Source organism: Sceloporus occidentalis, unplaced genomic scaffold (genome assembly GCF_023333645.1).
Source record: "Sceloporus occidentalis isolate IW3139 unplaced genomic scaffold, rSceOcc1.0.p SCAF_267, whole genome shotgun sequence".
In the NCBI taxonomy this organism is placed as follows: domain Eukaryota; kingdom Metazoa; phylum Chordata; class Lepidosauria; order Squamata; family Phrynosomatidae; genus Sceloporus; species Sceloporus occidentalis.
The window spans coordinates 182,276-196,902 of record NW_028317247.1 but is presented as its reverse complement, the minus strand read 5'-3'; the positions used below and the strand labels follow the sequence as shown (position 1 = coordinate 196,902).

At 42.5% G+C, this 14,627-nt stretch overlaps 1 protein-coding gene across 1 annotated transcript in view; it reads left to right on the top strand.

The window, feature by feature from the left end:
* The window catches only part of LOC149275765 (autophagy-related protein 2 homolog B-like), a 29,531-nt gene extending 15,124 nt beyond the window's left edge, over positions 1 to 14,407 (top strand). Inside the window, exons 17-42 of the mRNA XM_089504346.1 lie at positions 344 to 539; positions 1,119 to 1,261; positions 1,792 to 1,946; positions 2,153 to 2,325; positions 2,439 to 2,589; positions 3,038 to 3,240; positions 3,484 to 3,564; positions 4,110 to 4,216; positions 5,089 to 5,181; positions 5,355 to 5,425; positions 5,608 to 5,675; positions 5,918 to 6,088; positions 6,281 to 6,422; positions 7,029 to 7,231; positions 7,510 to 7,739; positions 8,069 to 8,174; positions 8,367 to 8,561; positions 8,703 to 8,804; positions 9,797 to 9,875; positions 10,330 to 10,519; positions 10,873 to 10,942; positions 11,364 to 11,446; positions 11,671 to 11,792; positions 11,886 to 12,040; positions 12,819 to 12,968; positions 14,177 to 14,407. Of these exons, the coding sequence (XP_089360472.1) occupies positions 344 to 539; positions 1,119 to 1,261; positions 1,792 to 1,946; positions 2,153 to 2,325; positions 2,439 to 2,589; positions 3,038 to 3,240; positions 3,484 to 3,564; positions 4,110 to 4,216; positions 5,089 to 5,181; positions 5,355 to 5,425; positions 5,608 to 5,675; positions 5,918 to 6,088; positions 6,281 to 6,422; positions 7,029 to 7,231; positions 7,510 to 7,739; positions 8,069 to 8,174; positions 8,367 to 8,561; positions 8,703 to 8,804; positions 9,797 to 9,875; positions 10,330 to 10,519; positions 10,873 to 10,942; positions 11,364 to 11,446; positions 11,671 to 11,792; positions 11,886 to 12,040; positions 12,819 to 12,968; positions 14,177 to 14,407 (3,670 nt within the window). The remainder of the gene's footprint in view (positions 1 to 343; positions 540 to 1,118; positions 1,262 to 1,791; positions 1,947 to 2,152; positions 2,326 to 2,438; positions 2,590 to 3,037; positions 3,241 to 3,483; positions 3,565 to 4,109; positions 4,217 to 5,088; positions 5,182 to 5,354; positions 5,426 to 5,607; positions 5,676 to 5,917; positions 6,089 to 6,280; positions 6,423 to 7,028; positions 7,232 to 7,509; positions 7,740 to 8,068; positions 8,175 to 8,366; positions 8,562 to 8,702; positions 8,805 to 9,796; positions 9,876 to 10,329; positions 10,520 to 10,872; positions 10,943 to 11,363; positions 11,447 to 11,670; positions 11,793 to 11,885; positions 12,041 to 12,818; positions 12,969 to 14,176) is intronic.
* The last annotated feature ends 220 nt before the right edge of the window (positions 14,408 to 14,627 follow it).

Here is a 14,627-nt window from a genome sequence, read left to right as displayed (position 1 = left end):
TCCAACTACCTAAACAGTGCCCCTGAAGTGCGTTACAATATATCAGTTTGTGGTTCAGGATAAGTACATTAATAATAAAAAAAAAAAAAAAAAAAATGCTTTCTCTTTTTACGTATTATATATATGAGAAAATATTAAAAAATATTGCAACTTAAGTGTTAGTTCTGTTTTATCCCACCCCTGATGTTTAACCTATTGAAACGTAAATATGTGATAAAGCATAGAAGCAGACGGGACCTAAGACGAAAAAAGTGGTTCTTATCTGCCATCAAATTCTGTGTTACTTTGCTAAAAGTTTTTTTTTTTTTTTGTTTTTTGAGGTTTTTTTTCTTTTTCTTTTCAGGATTGTACTGAAAATCAACCCCATAACTGTGCACTCCATCCTAGAGAGAATCGCTGCTGAGGAGGATGATGATGAAGGCGGCCGTTTTCAGGAGGACGAAGAAGGCGCTTCGCACTCTTTAAAAGATGTGTGCGACTTGAAACGGCCGGAGCCTTCCCCTTTCTCCTCTCGGAGAGTCATGTTTGAGAATGAGGAGGTATTCAGGTTCACTTTACTTTCCCTGCGCTTGTCTGCTTTGCACAGAATGACTTAAAAGGTTATTGGTTAACCAATCGTTTCGTCGGTTTTCGTATGCGTTGAATGGCTTGTGCATGCGTATTCTCGTGGGCTTCCCGGGGCAGGCCACCCTGAGCTCTCCCCCAGTCTTGGCATAGTGACAGGTGAAGTCTTAAATAGCCTAGAGTGGGATGAAGATGACCCAAGGACCCAGGGGAAAGCGGGGCTTCACCCAGAGACTCCTGGTCAAAAATGATCAACTGCTAACCCCAAAGAGCTGGTCTTGCCTAATGCATATGGCGGTCGCAATCAGGAGGGTCATAGCGGGCTTGATCCTCTTGCAATTCATAATGAAATGAGGGAGGAGAACTGCAAGCTCCCTCCATAGGGGTATAATCCTATATTTCTTAACATTTTAACCTTTGTAGAGAGTTCTTTAAAGCCATAGGCCCCTTATTTTTCTCACCCCCCCCCCCCCCCATGCAGACTTCTCACCATCTTTTCCTTAGTAGCGTAGGCTCTCTGTAATTTATCGGTGGTGTCGGCTTCTCGTTCCCAGATGGTGATGCCCGGAGATGCAGTTGAAATGACCGAGTTCCAAGAGAAGGCGATCGGTAATTCCCACTACATACTGGAGTTGACTTTGCCGAGCGTGTTCCTAATGCTCCCCAACAAAGACTTCTATGAAAAGCTGTATAATAGGTGAGTTGGTACTGATCTTTAAGGGGGGGGCTTATAGAAATGGCGCCATGTTCTCTTTGTGGGGTCAAGTAAAAAGGGTCTTGGATGAAGGAACTGGGTGCAACATGGAGCACACTAGACCACAGGTGCGGGTCTGGATATCTGGCGCATGTGCTTGGTAGGTAGCTCCTTGATAGAATTGGAAATCACAAATGGAGAAAATCCAGACGAGTTGACTTTTCAATGGAATCGTACCTGTCCAACTTGCCCAAACGCCGTCGTTGAGTGCCACAATCCAGTTATACTTTCCTAGGTGACAGGTCACAGCCCTCAAAGTTTGGTGTTTGGCACCCTAGAGATCTACATCGTAGCAAAGACTGAAGAAATTCTTTGCTTCTGCGTTTACTTTAGAAGATCCTGTTGTACAACACACACTTTTTTTTAAATATACACGTGCGTAGATTAGTTTGAAGTCAAAATAGCCTTTTTTTAAAAAAAAAAAAAATAAAATATATATTTTTTAGAATTAATGAAGGATTTTTCCTACCCAGGGTAAGCAATGATTTACTGTTGTGGGAACCTACAGCACCGTCTCCTGTGGAAACCGTTGAAAACTTGTCTTACGGAATAGGACTGTCCGTTGCCAGCCAGCTCATTAACACCTTTACCAAAGACAGCGGCCACTTTAAATCAGCCGCTCATTATGGTGAGGTTGCCATATCCAAGTGAGCCAAATTGAATGTCTCCATCTTCTCTAGATATGAGCTACGCTAGGCTTTGTATAGATGTGGTACTTAATATTTAATCACTAAGTGCGCAGCATCGGCCATATTTGAGTGCCACGTTCCCTTATGGCCACATCGTTCCGAGTGTAAATAGGTTATTGGGGTCAAGCGCTGTGTTTTCCCACAGATGAGGACAGTGGCTCGGATGAGGAGCCCTTGCAGTTCGATCATGTTCTGGATTCCAATTACCATTTTCGGAGGAAGAAGAAGATGGACTTGCAGAACAAGCCTTCTCAGAGTTTCCTGTCCGTCCTTATAACCGTGAACCACGGACTTGTCTCTCTGTTCACCGATGTAAAGGTAAAACCGTAACCCGTCCAGAGCCTAAATCGTTCCAAGCTGCAGAATAAGAAAACCTTGATGAATGAATACATTTCTAGTAGATATGACAAATCTTTTTGCCGTCCTGACAGCACGTGGACGGCAGCGTAATGGAAAACAAACACGGGGAATTCTGGCTGGAGTTTAACAACGGCTCGTTGTTCAGCGTGTCCAGATACGAGGGTTTTGAAGATAAACATTACGTCTGTCTCCACGCAAACTGTCTAAGCCTTTACCATCAAGGTAAAAAGAGTCCTTCTATATACAGAGGTGCCGGTCTGTGTGTGTTCTTCTTCAGCCTGGCTAGAATGCCTTTTCCCCTCCAGTCTTTAGGACCACGTCTATATAAAAGTACATAAGGGCGTTCGATACGTGACAGGTGACACATAAGCCCACATCCAACCCCCGTGTGTGGCGGACCATAGCCCTGATCACCCGCCTGTATGAATGGGATGGTATTCTAGGACATGGCGGTACATTACTTAAAGGGGTAGGAGCGTGTGAAAACGGCCAGGTGACCTTAGTGACAGATAGAGCTTGGAGAGCTTGGAGATATATGGAGAAGAAGGTTTAGTGGAGGTTACACCAGAAAACAGACAGACGCGAACATTTTTGATAGTATCCTTCTTCTCAGAGATAAACATTTAATGGATGGATTGGATGCTCATGTTTTCCATGTTTTTTTACACAGGCATATTAGAAGGAACAGTTCTGCCAACCGAGGGTCGGTTGCCCACCATCACCCGGCCCCATTGGCTTGAACCAACCATCTATTCCTCTGAAGAGGATGGGATCTCCAGCCGCGCTGCCGCCAACGGAGTGGCGATGGACACCCTGAGCATGCTGACCGTAGCCGTGAAAATCCAGTCTGATAAATCTGACAGCAGCACCAAGGTGGGCTCATACATTTCTAGCGTATCCTTGAAAGATCTGAATATTGAAATACTTGCCCAACCGGACGCTGTTGACATTGGATTTATCTAGAGCTTGTTTCTTATTTCATATATCACACGCTCCTCTGTGCAGTCCATATAATGTAAAGCACCGGCCCTCTCCTCCTCTGAATGGTGGGATTGTGAGGGTCTGCAATTCGCAGGGATATTTACATTAACCAAACGCTTTCCCCTTTTCTCCCAGGAATTCCTTGTTGCCGTCGGACTCCGCGGGGCCACTCTCCAGCACCGAGTCCTTCCATCAGCCCTTACCTGGCACGAGCAGGTAACGCAGCTTCACGGCTGAACAATACGTGTAAATAGATAAACCCTTAATAGCCGACTCGATAGCAAAACCCAAGGTGGGCTTTTATCAACTTGTTATTACAAATGTAAAAAATCTCTTATCGCTATACCAGACTAATCCCACCCATACCGGCACTCCAAAGGAAAAGTTTTATTTCTTTATAAGAAGACAAGTTTCTTTGCTCGTATAAGCTTCGTTTGTAAAGCTTTGTGAGCTTGCGGAAGGGGTCTTTATCTGGAGTGCCAAAAATAAAGCGTCTGTAATTTAGTTAAACTGTATTCTTGTAGGGGGAGAAAAAAAAGAGTCAGACCCTAAATAGAAAAGGCAAGAAGAGGACAAAGTATAATAAAAGACCTTTTATATACAGATAGAAAGCTAAATATCTGCACCTATGTCCTTTTTTATAATCAAGCAACTTTATAAACCTAGCAACTTCCATGAAGTTCTCCTCTAGAGTCTTTACAAATGTGCTGATGAATATTAAGCAAGCTAATTCTTTTCCCTTCTATTCTTCTTCATTGTAGATATTGCAGTTTCTGAATATTTCGGACGAGCCCGTCTTGGGTTATAACCCCCCTGCATCTATTACCACGTTCCATATTCACCTGTGGAACTGCGCTCTGGACTACAGGTAACGTAATGTCAAAATGTTCAATAGATAAAAGGGAGCGTGAAAAGTATTCCCGCGTTTGGAAATGGAAATCATGTTGAAGACCCAACACCATTATGAAATTAATTGATAAAATAGCACTCGCTGTTATGTTGTCCAGGAATCTTATAATGGATTCTAGGGTTATCCCATCGTGCTATCGGCATCATTGTCTTCTAAAAACCCCATTCTTTTAACAAATAAAATCAAAAATCTCCTAGAAATATATATATATATATATATATATATATATAATATATATATATATATATGCAAAAAAGTTGACATCAAGGGAAGTCAATTACGATCTGTATACCGTAATCCATATTGTATAAAATATTAGTGTTCTAACTCGAGAACAGCTGGGGTGTTTCCTACGTTTTTTAATTATTTTTCATAATTATTACCTTTTAATTATAATAATAATATTATTATTAAATAACAGTCAGCTGATGTGGACATTTCCGCTCTGTCTTTTGCTTTTTGTTAATGAAAGATAAATTAGCCAAATAGCTTATTTTCAAACCTCACAATGTAAAATATCATTAGAATTTGATAGAAACTGGGCTGTTTAGACCCCAAAATGGTCCCTCAAGCAACCCTGAAAGCAGACGTTGATTGCCATACTTAACTTTCACCAAACCGTAACGTAGACATTTATGTTACGTATATCATGTTTTATGTGCACTTATTTCCCTTTTTTTGCTGGGGTGTTAGGGTTAATTGCCTTCATCTACCCTAGTTCTTTTTTTTTTTTTTGCATGAATCAGCTTTTCTAAACCTGCTATAATTTATATTGGCAGAAAATGTATATTTTATATGTATTTGAGTTCTATTTATCCTCTCAATTATAGGCCACTGTTCTTGCCCACAAGAGCTCTTCTCACCGTAGAAACCTTCAGTATTTCGTGCAGCGTTTCTTTGGACAAGTCTTCCACCAACCTACGGTAACGACACATTTATTTATTTAAGAAAAATTCCAAAAACGAGCCCGCGATTTCCATCACTGGGAGTCCAGCGAACAGCAGATGGAGCCCTGGGCGTTATTCCGCTTCAAGTAAACATTAAGTGAGCAGGTCTGTCCGCAGCGCTTTGTCCTGATTGTCGTCTCGATTTTCAGAATCATCTTGGATGAAGCTGCCCTGCATTTATCTGACAAGTGCAGCGCCGTGGCCGTGAATTTAAGCCGAGGTGAGGAAGCCGATAGGTCACCGATGACGATATTTGCGTGCCGTCATCTGATTCCGCAGCGTTGTCGTCGCAGCGAGGAACTGGACTCGCTGATTTGTGAATCATAGTTTTTTTTTTGTGTGTTGATCGTGTTATTGTACGCTATGAAAATGGATTCAAATCCTAAATAATTCATTTTCCAGATTACGTTCGGGTCGTGGACATGGGGCTTCTTGAACTGACAATACAAGCTATAAAATTTGGCGAAAAGGTGAATATTTGGTGTTTTTCACCCAGTTCTTGGGTTCTTCTTATCAAAAACCATTTTGAATTTGAGCTAAAAATAATTTATAGTCCACAAAAGAACTCAAAAAGTGCACTGGATTGCCGTCAAATGTATTTATATTATTTTAATAACATAACTTTTTAACTTGTAATGACTTTCTAATTGGCAATTCCCTTTCAAATAGATCATTTTGCAAATAGATCATTTTGCTCTTTGTTTCTCTTCAGTACAAACCCCGGTTTGAGATGCACTGCTCCAGCGACGTGATTCATATCCGAACGTGCTCCGATTCCTGCGCCGCGTTGATGAATCTGATCCAGTACGTTGCCAGCTACGGCGATCTAAACCCGCCGGCCACAACCGAAACATCACCCGGACCCCACCGGAAGAGCAAAAAGGCAGGGGGACCTCTACTTTGTGATATACTGTGATATAGATAAAGCAGCGTTCTATTTATCACATGTACTGCGTTTATTGCATAGAAGCTGGCGGAAGGCATTCTTTAGTTGCTGGATGTAGAAAATGAGACTTGAAGCAGGGAGCATACCTTTATGCTTCCTAAAAATGGTCTCCACGTGTTTCTTTTTCAGGCCGACACAAGCAGTGGACGTGCGTCTCGGGGGCCGATGCTGGCCGAGGCTGACCAGCAGATCCTGCGAGATTTAATGAGCGACGCCATGGAAGATACAGATGGTCATCGCGCGGGCTCTCCCGCAAAACCCCAGCTTAACGGTAACTGTGGTCACGCGTGTCGTAAATTTAAGCTCAATTAACACGTTTCAGTGTTTGCTGAGATTGTAAATGAATCGTATATTTGGTAGACCAAAAAAAAAAAACGGGGATTGAGCATGGCCAAATTCCCTGGCGTGTTCCGTAAGCGTTTTCATCTTGCGTGGGCACATGGAGCGTTACCTCTGCCCACGTTGCGCTTGGTCCAGCACATTCAATGCCCTCGTTGTCTTCAATATTTATGGAGAGCCAGGTGGGCAAATCCCCCTGTTGTTTCCTCAATATCCGTGTATCTGTGCCTTATTTCCGATTTTACGATAAATATCCTCCGCGTAGATTATGAATAAGGCGATATTTTACTTGGGGAAGGGTTTGGACGTTAAGCAGTAGTAGAAATGATGTTTGTAATGCTGCAAAAGTGTTAAATTAAACCAAGTAGGGGGCACAGCAACTTCCCTGATTTATTTTCTGCGATGTAGTAAGGAGAAGCGAAAGACTCCGGCTTGTTCTTTGCCACCGATTGGTTCAACCACCTTTACAAAGAATACGAGGGTGAGCGGCGGCAGGTTCCCGTTTATATATCTTTACAACTGTGTTTGCTTCATCAAGGCATTTCAGAGGGTAGACCCGGGTCCCAAGAGCAGCCGTGCTCGGATCTCTTCCTATTCCCTGATGAAAGCGGCAATGTGTCGGAAGAGTCCAGCCCTACGTTTGCGTCCGCGACTCCCCATCTCATAGGCGACGCGCTTCTGGACGCCCCTTCTGAAAGCGACGACTTCTGTATTCTGGACGCCCCAAAAAGTGCTGTTTCGGTAAGACGTGGGCTCTGAGAAGCCGTTTAAATGTAATCGATGAATGCTCCTTGCGGTAGGAACAGTCTGTATCCAGCAGTAACGTAGTAAGATTTCTGTCCCGAATGGGCTTTGAAGCCACGTAGAAAACGCACCTTTTTTTTCTAAAGATCGAATGTTCTGGTGTATGTACAAAATCACCATCTGCAAAAGTTTTGCCCAACTTTGGCTATACTTGCTGGATGTTGCCACTATACGTATTGCCATTATTTATCCATGACGAGAGTTATTTTCTTAAGGATAAGGATGAAGAGCCGTCTGTGAGAAAGCTTGTGGAAGACCCGATCTTGATTAAAGAGAACCATTTCAGCTTTCCTAAGCACAAGATGGACAGCAGCAAAGCCCCGGTGAACGTCCCCGCGCCCGTCGTCCGTTACGTCGTGAAGGAAATCTCACTCGTTTGGCACCTTTATGGGGGTAGAGATTTCGGTAGCGCTTTCCCTCCTGCCTCGCCGGCTAAGAACTACATGTAAGTATCTTCCACGTGATTTAAATCTTCTACTCGTTATCAAATGTTATATGATAGCAGATAATGATCATATACGTATACTCGTACTTATATTTTAAACCCGCCATCCCACGGGGCATGGTGGGGAGTGCAGGGGAGAGCAGAAAGAGAGAGGTCTTGTCCCAACGAGACATAGACTAGCCTTGGACCATAAAAATGTGTTAGCGTGTGCCTTTGCCACATGTCGTAGAATATAGATCAGCCGTGTGAGTGTTGTGCCTTTTAAATTATACACGGATAATATTCTATATACTCGCACATCCATCCTACTCCCTGCTTCCCCCAAGGAGTCCTCACAGCTCTCCATCAAGTACCCCAACAAGGCGTGCAAGCACCCTAACACGCGGAGGCCGTGGAAGGAACCAGGATCTTTTGATGGAAATCCAGCTTACCAAGGTGAGATGAGGTTTCTGTCTGTTGTCGCATCCTCTGTGTGTACAGTAAATGAGGATCCTCCGTCCGTTTTATGCGATTCCGGCCCTTCCATCTATCGGATGTTACTTTCGATAACCTCTGGACCTGCGTACTTTGTCAGGGTGAAGATCTTGTTGACCTGTAAACGTGACGTGTCCGGTCTCTGCCCCACAGATAAAGTTCCAGCACGAGGTTTATCCGCACGGAGGTTTCCTACAGGTACCTCCGCTACCCGAACAGCCGGCATCGAGGCAGATTTTTATAGTGCAAGATCTGGAGATCCGGGACCGCTTGGCCTCGTCTCAAATGAATAAGTTCCTTCACCTATACAGCAGCAAGGAAATGCCAAGGAAAGCGCACTCCAACATGGTAAGCCGCACTCCCCAAATCCTTCTATTTCTCTGCAGGAGATGGGTTCCGCTGTATACAGCACTTGGTTTTATGTCCAAGAAGAAAGATGTCTTTTTCCTCGGGATGTTCCCTATTAAGAAAAATGTTATTCTCTTGCAGTTAACTGTGAAAGCGTTACACGTGCGGCCGGAATCGGCTCATTCTCCGCAGGAATGTTGTCTGAGGGTGACGCTGATGCCTCTCCGTCTGAATATTGACCAGGTTCTTTAAAAGCCCTTATTTTCTGTTACGTAAAATGCATTCATCAAGTAGGTGAATTTGACGCACAAGCAAATTAGCAAGAACCTGCTTTTAAATGTCCTTTTTTCCCCTATATTTTGAAAAAATCATTTTTACACATTAAATAAAATCTGGGATATTGTTTGTGTGTATGTATGTATATGTATATGTATGTATATATATATATATATATATATATATATGTGTGTGTGTATATATGTATATGTGTGTGTGTGTATGTATATACATACATTCAAATGTTTGGGGTCGCTTGGGTGTTTTCATGGAGAACAAGTACGTTTCTGGCAAAAAGGGTTTTCTAACCATCAATTAGCCTTTTAAATTTTGATCAGCGAACACAACGTGCCATTGGAACACAGGAGTGATGGGAGTGATAAAGGGCCATTGGAGCACAGGAGTGATGAGAGTGATAAAGGGCCATTGGAACACAGGAGTGATGGGAGTGATAAAGGGCCATTGGAGCACAGGAGTGATGGGAGTGATAAAGGGCCATTAGAACACAGGAGTGATGGGAGTGATAAAGGGCCGTTGGAACCCAGGAGTGATGGGAGTGATAAAGGGCCGTTGGAACCCAGGAGTGATGGGAGTGATAAAGGGCCGTTGGAACCCAGGAGTGATGGGAGTGATAAAGGGCCATTAGAACACAGGAGTGATGGGAGTGATAAAGGGCCGTTGGCACACAGGAGTGATGGGAGTGGTAAAGGGCCATTGGAGCACAGGAGTGATAAAGGGCCTCTGTACGCCTATGAAGAGATTCCATTAAAAATCAGCCGTTTCCAGCTACAAAAGTGATTTATAACATTAACCCCATCTGTGCTGAATTTCTGACCCCTTTGTATTTTAATTGCTTAAAAAATGCTTTTTTAATCTTACAAAACAAGGAAAGTTGATCCAAAACCTATTATTATTATGAAACATCTTTTATAATGATTATTTCTTCTCATTTTATCAAGGATGCCTTATTTTTCCTGAAGGATTTTTTTACAAGTCTTTCTACGGAAGTAGAAATGTTGGTTACGCCAGACCCTGAAGGTAAATTTTTATATTTCTATATTATACATGTATTATTTTTAGGTATGTTGCTCTCCAGGGTAGAACTGGAATAGTAAAGCATTTATTTATTTATTTTTAGTTATTTTGTCGAAACATTCTGTTATGTGAGAATTCAGAAACAGATAACACAATAATAGCACAATATCATAACAGTTACAATTGCTGTTAGCAATCACACTCCTATCATGCCAAGTCATATTGCTAATTTTGGTGTGTGTTCTTCTAGTGTATTGTGGTGCAGATTTTTTTATTACATGAAATATTAAATGAACGATTCTAGATAAATTCAAAGCCTCTCTGTAGCTTCTACAACCTACTTTACAACATGAAACCGCAATAACTGATTCCAGAGCAGCGGAGAGGTCCACAAAATGATTGGGGGCAGATTCCCTGATGATTTTAATTTTGTTGTCTGATTGGTTTGTTCTTTTAGTAAAACGAGCACCCGGTTCAGATGTGACGTGCAGTCTGCCAAAACACCTCAGCTCCCAAGAACCAAATCCAGTCATTTCATTCCTGGGGCAAACTCAATGGGGTAATAACGGCAAAGTCTGTCCTTCAGAAGTGATGTATGACAACATGGAAGAGACCTCAACCTTCAACGATCAGCCGATCTTCTTCCGGTACATTTACATTCCCCCCTTTCCTCTTAATGTTTCCCTTTACTCCTTTCTTCCTAATGTTTCCCTTTCCTCTTAATGTTTCCCTTTACTCCTTTCCTCCTTTCTTCTTAATGTTTCCCTTTACTCCTTTCTTCTTAATGTTTCCCTTTCCTCTTAATGTTTCCCTTTACTCCTTTCCTCCTTTCTTCTTAATGTTTCCCTTTCCTCCTTTCTTCTTAATGTTTCCCTTTCCTCTTAATGTTTCCCTTTCCTCCTTTCCTCTTAATGTTTCCCTTTCCTCTTAATACGTCCCGTATTTTATTAAATTCACACTAGTCATTATTCTCTCTCCCTTTTTTAATGCTTTGTTTTAGTGAATTCCGATTCACATCAGAAGTTCCCATAAGGTTGGATTATCACGGAAAACATGTCTCGATGGACCAGGTGTGTATCTGTTTAGTGACGATCTCCACCCTTTCCAGGCATTGCTATTATTACTAGTTCTAATGTAAATAAATGCCTATTTTAGGCATTGTTTAAAACATCATTTTTCTAATTTGCTCCAGTCATTGATGCCAAAGGAAGCGGCGTTTACATTTGCCCACGTTCCTTGACCTTTTGGTGCTCTAGAATGGCCAGAGACTTAAGGTTCTGCGGAGATGTATCTAAGGCATTTTGGCAGCTATAAATAATTATATATATTTTTTTTCTAATGTGCTTCGATGCAAAAATAAAAAATTACGAGAAATTAACAGTTTTTGGGCAGCCCGCTTTCCTAATTGTTTTGATTAAAAAAGAAAAGCCAAAGAACATATAGAACATAGAACATGTGTCTTCATGCTAGCACGTGACTTTTTATTATTAGGGTACGTTTACTGGTATTCTGATTGGACTCGCTCAGCTGAACAATTCCGAATTAAAACTGAAGAGGCTCTGCTATCGACATGGGTAACAAAAAAATCGTATTTTCACACCAAAATTCAAATGTATTTTGTTTAAGTTGTTGCTCTAAAGTCTTAAGTATAATCACAATGCTTCTTACAACTTTCGTTCTAAATTATCGGTGTATTATACAGAAGTATATTGCACAAAAGATTTAATGGTAACGTTGAAATGTTTTTAGAAGTTGAATGAGAAGCACATTTTCTGATTATATCATTAATCTCTTGCAGGTTATTAGGGGTGGATAAATTATTCTCTTACGCCATTAACGAGTGGCTCATGGACATCAAGAAACATCAGCTCCCGGGCATTTTGGGAGGTGTGGGTCCGATGCATTCCCTGGTACAACTTGGTGAGGGACGCTTGAGCCTAAATAATGCCTTTAATTTTGTGTTATTGAGTTGAGAATTCTGGTACTCAGATGTTTTTTTTGTTTTTTTTTTAGTCCAAGGTCTAAAGGACCTGGTTTGGTTGCCAATAGAGCAGTACAGGAAAGATGGCCGCATCGTGAGAGGGTTTCAAAGAGGAGCAGCATCGTTTGGAACCTCCACCGCCATGGCAGCACTTGAACTGACAAATAGGGTTGTACAAACCATTCAGGTAATGTCACTTCTCCAACCAATAGGGTTATACGGACCATTCAGGTAATGTCACTTCTCCAACCAATGGGGTTATACGGACCATTCAGGTAATGTCACTTCTCCAACCAATGGGGTTATACGGACCATTCAGGTAATGTCACTTCTCCAACCAATAGGGTTGTACGGACCATTCAGGTAATGTCACTTCTCCAACCAATGGGGTTATACGGACCATTCAGGTAATGTCACTTCTCCAACCAATGGGGTTATACGGACCATTCAGGTAATGTCACTTCTCCAACCAATGGGGTTATACGGACCATTCAGGTAATGTCACTTCTCCAACCAATAGGGTTGTACGGACCATTCAGGTAATGTCACTTCTCCAACCAATAGGGTTATACGGACCATTCAGGTAATGTCACTTCTCCAACCAACCAGAGCACTCGCACTATATTTACCACCAGCCACTTCTGGTGCTGGCTCATTGGTTCTAGGGAGTCTAATGAGATCTCCCCTGCGCATGCACAGAAAGCACTCCCATTGATTTCCGTGACGTTGCTTTTCCCGCCTCTGATTGGCTGTCTAAGCCAAAAGTGGAGTGAAAACAGGTCCATGGAGGGGCAGAGCACTGCAGCTCTAGTGCTGTATCTGCTAAAGACTAATACTGTTTAGGTACTCATAGAATATGCATTCTTCATTAGTGGAGCTTTATTGGACAATGTCATAATTATGTTTGTTTTTTTACTCGAGGGAGTGTTAACTGATTTATATTCCACTTATTTTGTGTTCATCAGGCTGCAGCGGAGACGGCGTACGACATGGTGTCCCCCGGCCCGAGTCCCGTGGAGTTAAAGAAAGCAAAAAGATTTTCTCACCACCGGATGATACATCAGCCTGTAGATTTAAGGGAAGGTGTTGCCAAGGCCTACACCGTGGTTAAAGAGGTAAACGTACATTATTATATTTTAGATCTGGGAATATAGATTCTGTCTTATAAAATGTGGGCTTTCTAAGGTGAATGGGAATGTTTGGAATTGAACACGCCTGTAGCTTGTGTTGTCATTGCTTGCTGGTATTCCACCCCATGTTCTGTGTACTAACAATACAATAATCATGTTCCTTGATCAAAAATATGTGTAGGTCAGAGGTATGGCTCTCCAAATATTTTTATTTTATTACATTTATCTATAAAGCGCCAGCAGATTCCGCAGCGCTGTTACAGTCAGTAGAACAATTGATTAACACATGCGATAACACATGCGATAACACATGCGATAACACATGCGATAACACATGCGATAACAAACTGGTGCAAAGGAGAAGAGGGCCCTGCTCTTGCGAGCTTACAATCTAGTCGGTGGTTGAGGGGAGTGAGACAATAGGAGAGGACGACTTGGATGGGGATGAGTTGGTCTGGTTCCGATGATGTGTTGAAGCTGTGGATTGTTCAGATGGCTTTGATTATGACGATGGCTGGGAGTAATGGGAAGGAATGTTGTACGCTTCCCTGAACAGGTGGGTTTTCAGACAGGTTTTGAAAGTCGCGTACGAGGCAGAAAGTCTGACGGAACTTGTTTCCAAGTGAGGCCTGGGAATTTATAGGACTGCCTCGCAAGAGGTCAGATAAGGTGATTGCATACAGGAGGCAGACGTTTCACACCTTGGCTAACAAATGCAATTAAGATAGACTAGAGGGCATGGAGACATGCAGGATAAAGACATACCAGGTGGAAAACAGGGGTAACAGCAGGTGATGAGGGGTTCAAATGAAATAGGTTATGGTCATATATGATATGGCCGACATTAGTGATAACCAGAGGAGTAGTTGGATGAAAGCATGAAGACCAGGGATGGATGTCTGGATAGTCCGGTGTAACTCTTAACTGTCCACTTATGAGGAGTCCACTTGGGAAGAGGCCACAGCAGCTACTTCAGGACATTTGTTTTTCTTTTTTGTCTCCAAAGTGAGTATTCTTCCCTACACTTTTCTTATTTGTAAGATATATTTCACACGAACACACACGAACACACACACACACACACACACACCCCTTCTCTGTAAGGGTGATTTCAGACGTTGGACTCATTTTAAAGCAAAGGAGCGCTTCACAAATCTTCTGCCGTTCAGCTTTTTTTCTGTTTATGGTTTTAGGGAATAACTGATACAGCTCAGACAATCTATGAAACGGCAGCTCGAGAGCACGAGAACAGAGGAGTAACTGGTGCCGTCGGAGGAGTTCTCCGACAGATCCCACCAGCGGTGGTGAAACCGTTAATAGTTGCGACGGAGGCAACCTCCAATGTCTTGGGCGGCATGCGGAATCAGATCAGGCCAGATGTCCGAGAAGAAGAGTCACAGAAATGGCGCTTAGAAGAAGGATAGATTGGCACGGGCGGTGTATAGATGGACAGAGGGTCTGTGGCTCATGTTGACGTGAAGCCTTTCTGCTGGGTATGGATCAGGGTTTCTCGGCAAACTTGGCTCAGGACATGCAAAAGTACAAAAGTCAAGAGAACAAACACATCGAGAATTTCCTGAAACTTGATAGACTGTTGGAATTAGGGAAGGAAAAAAAGGCTAATTCTGTCTGCTTCTCAAACTG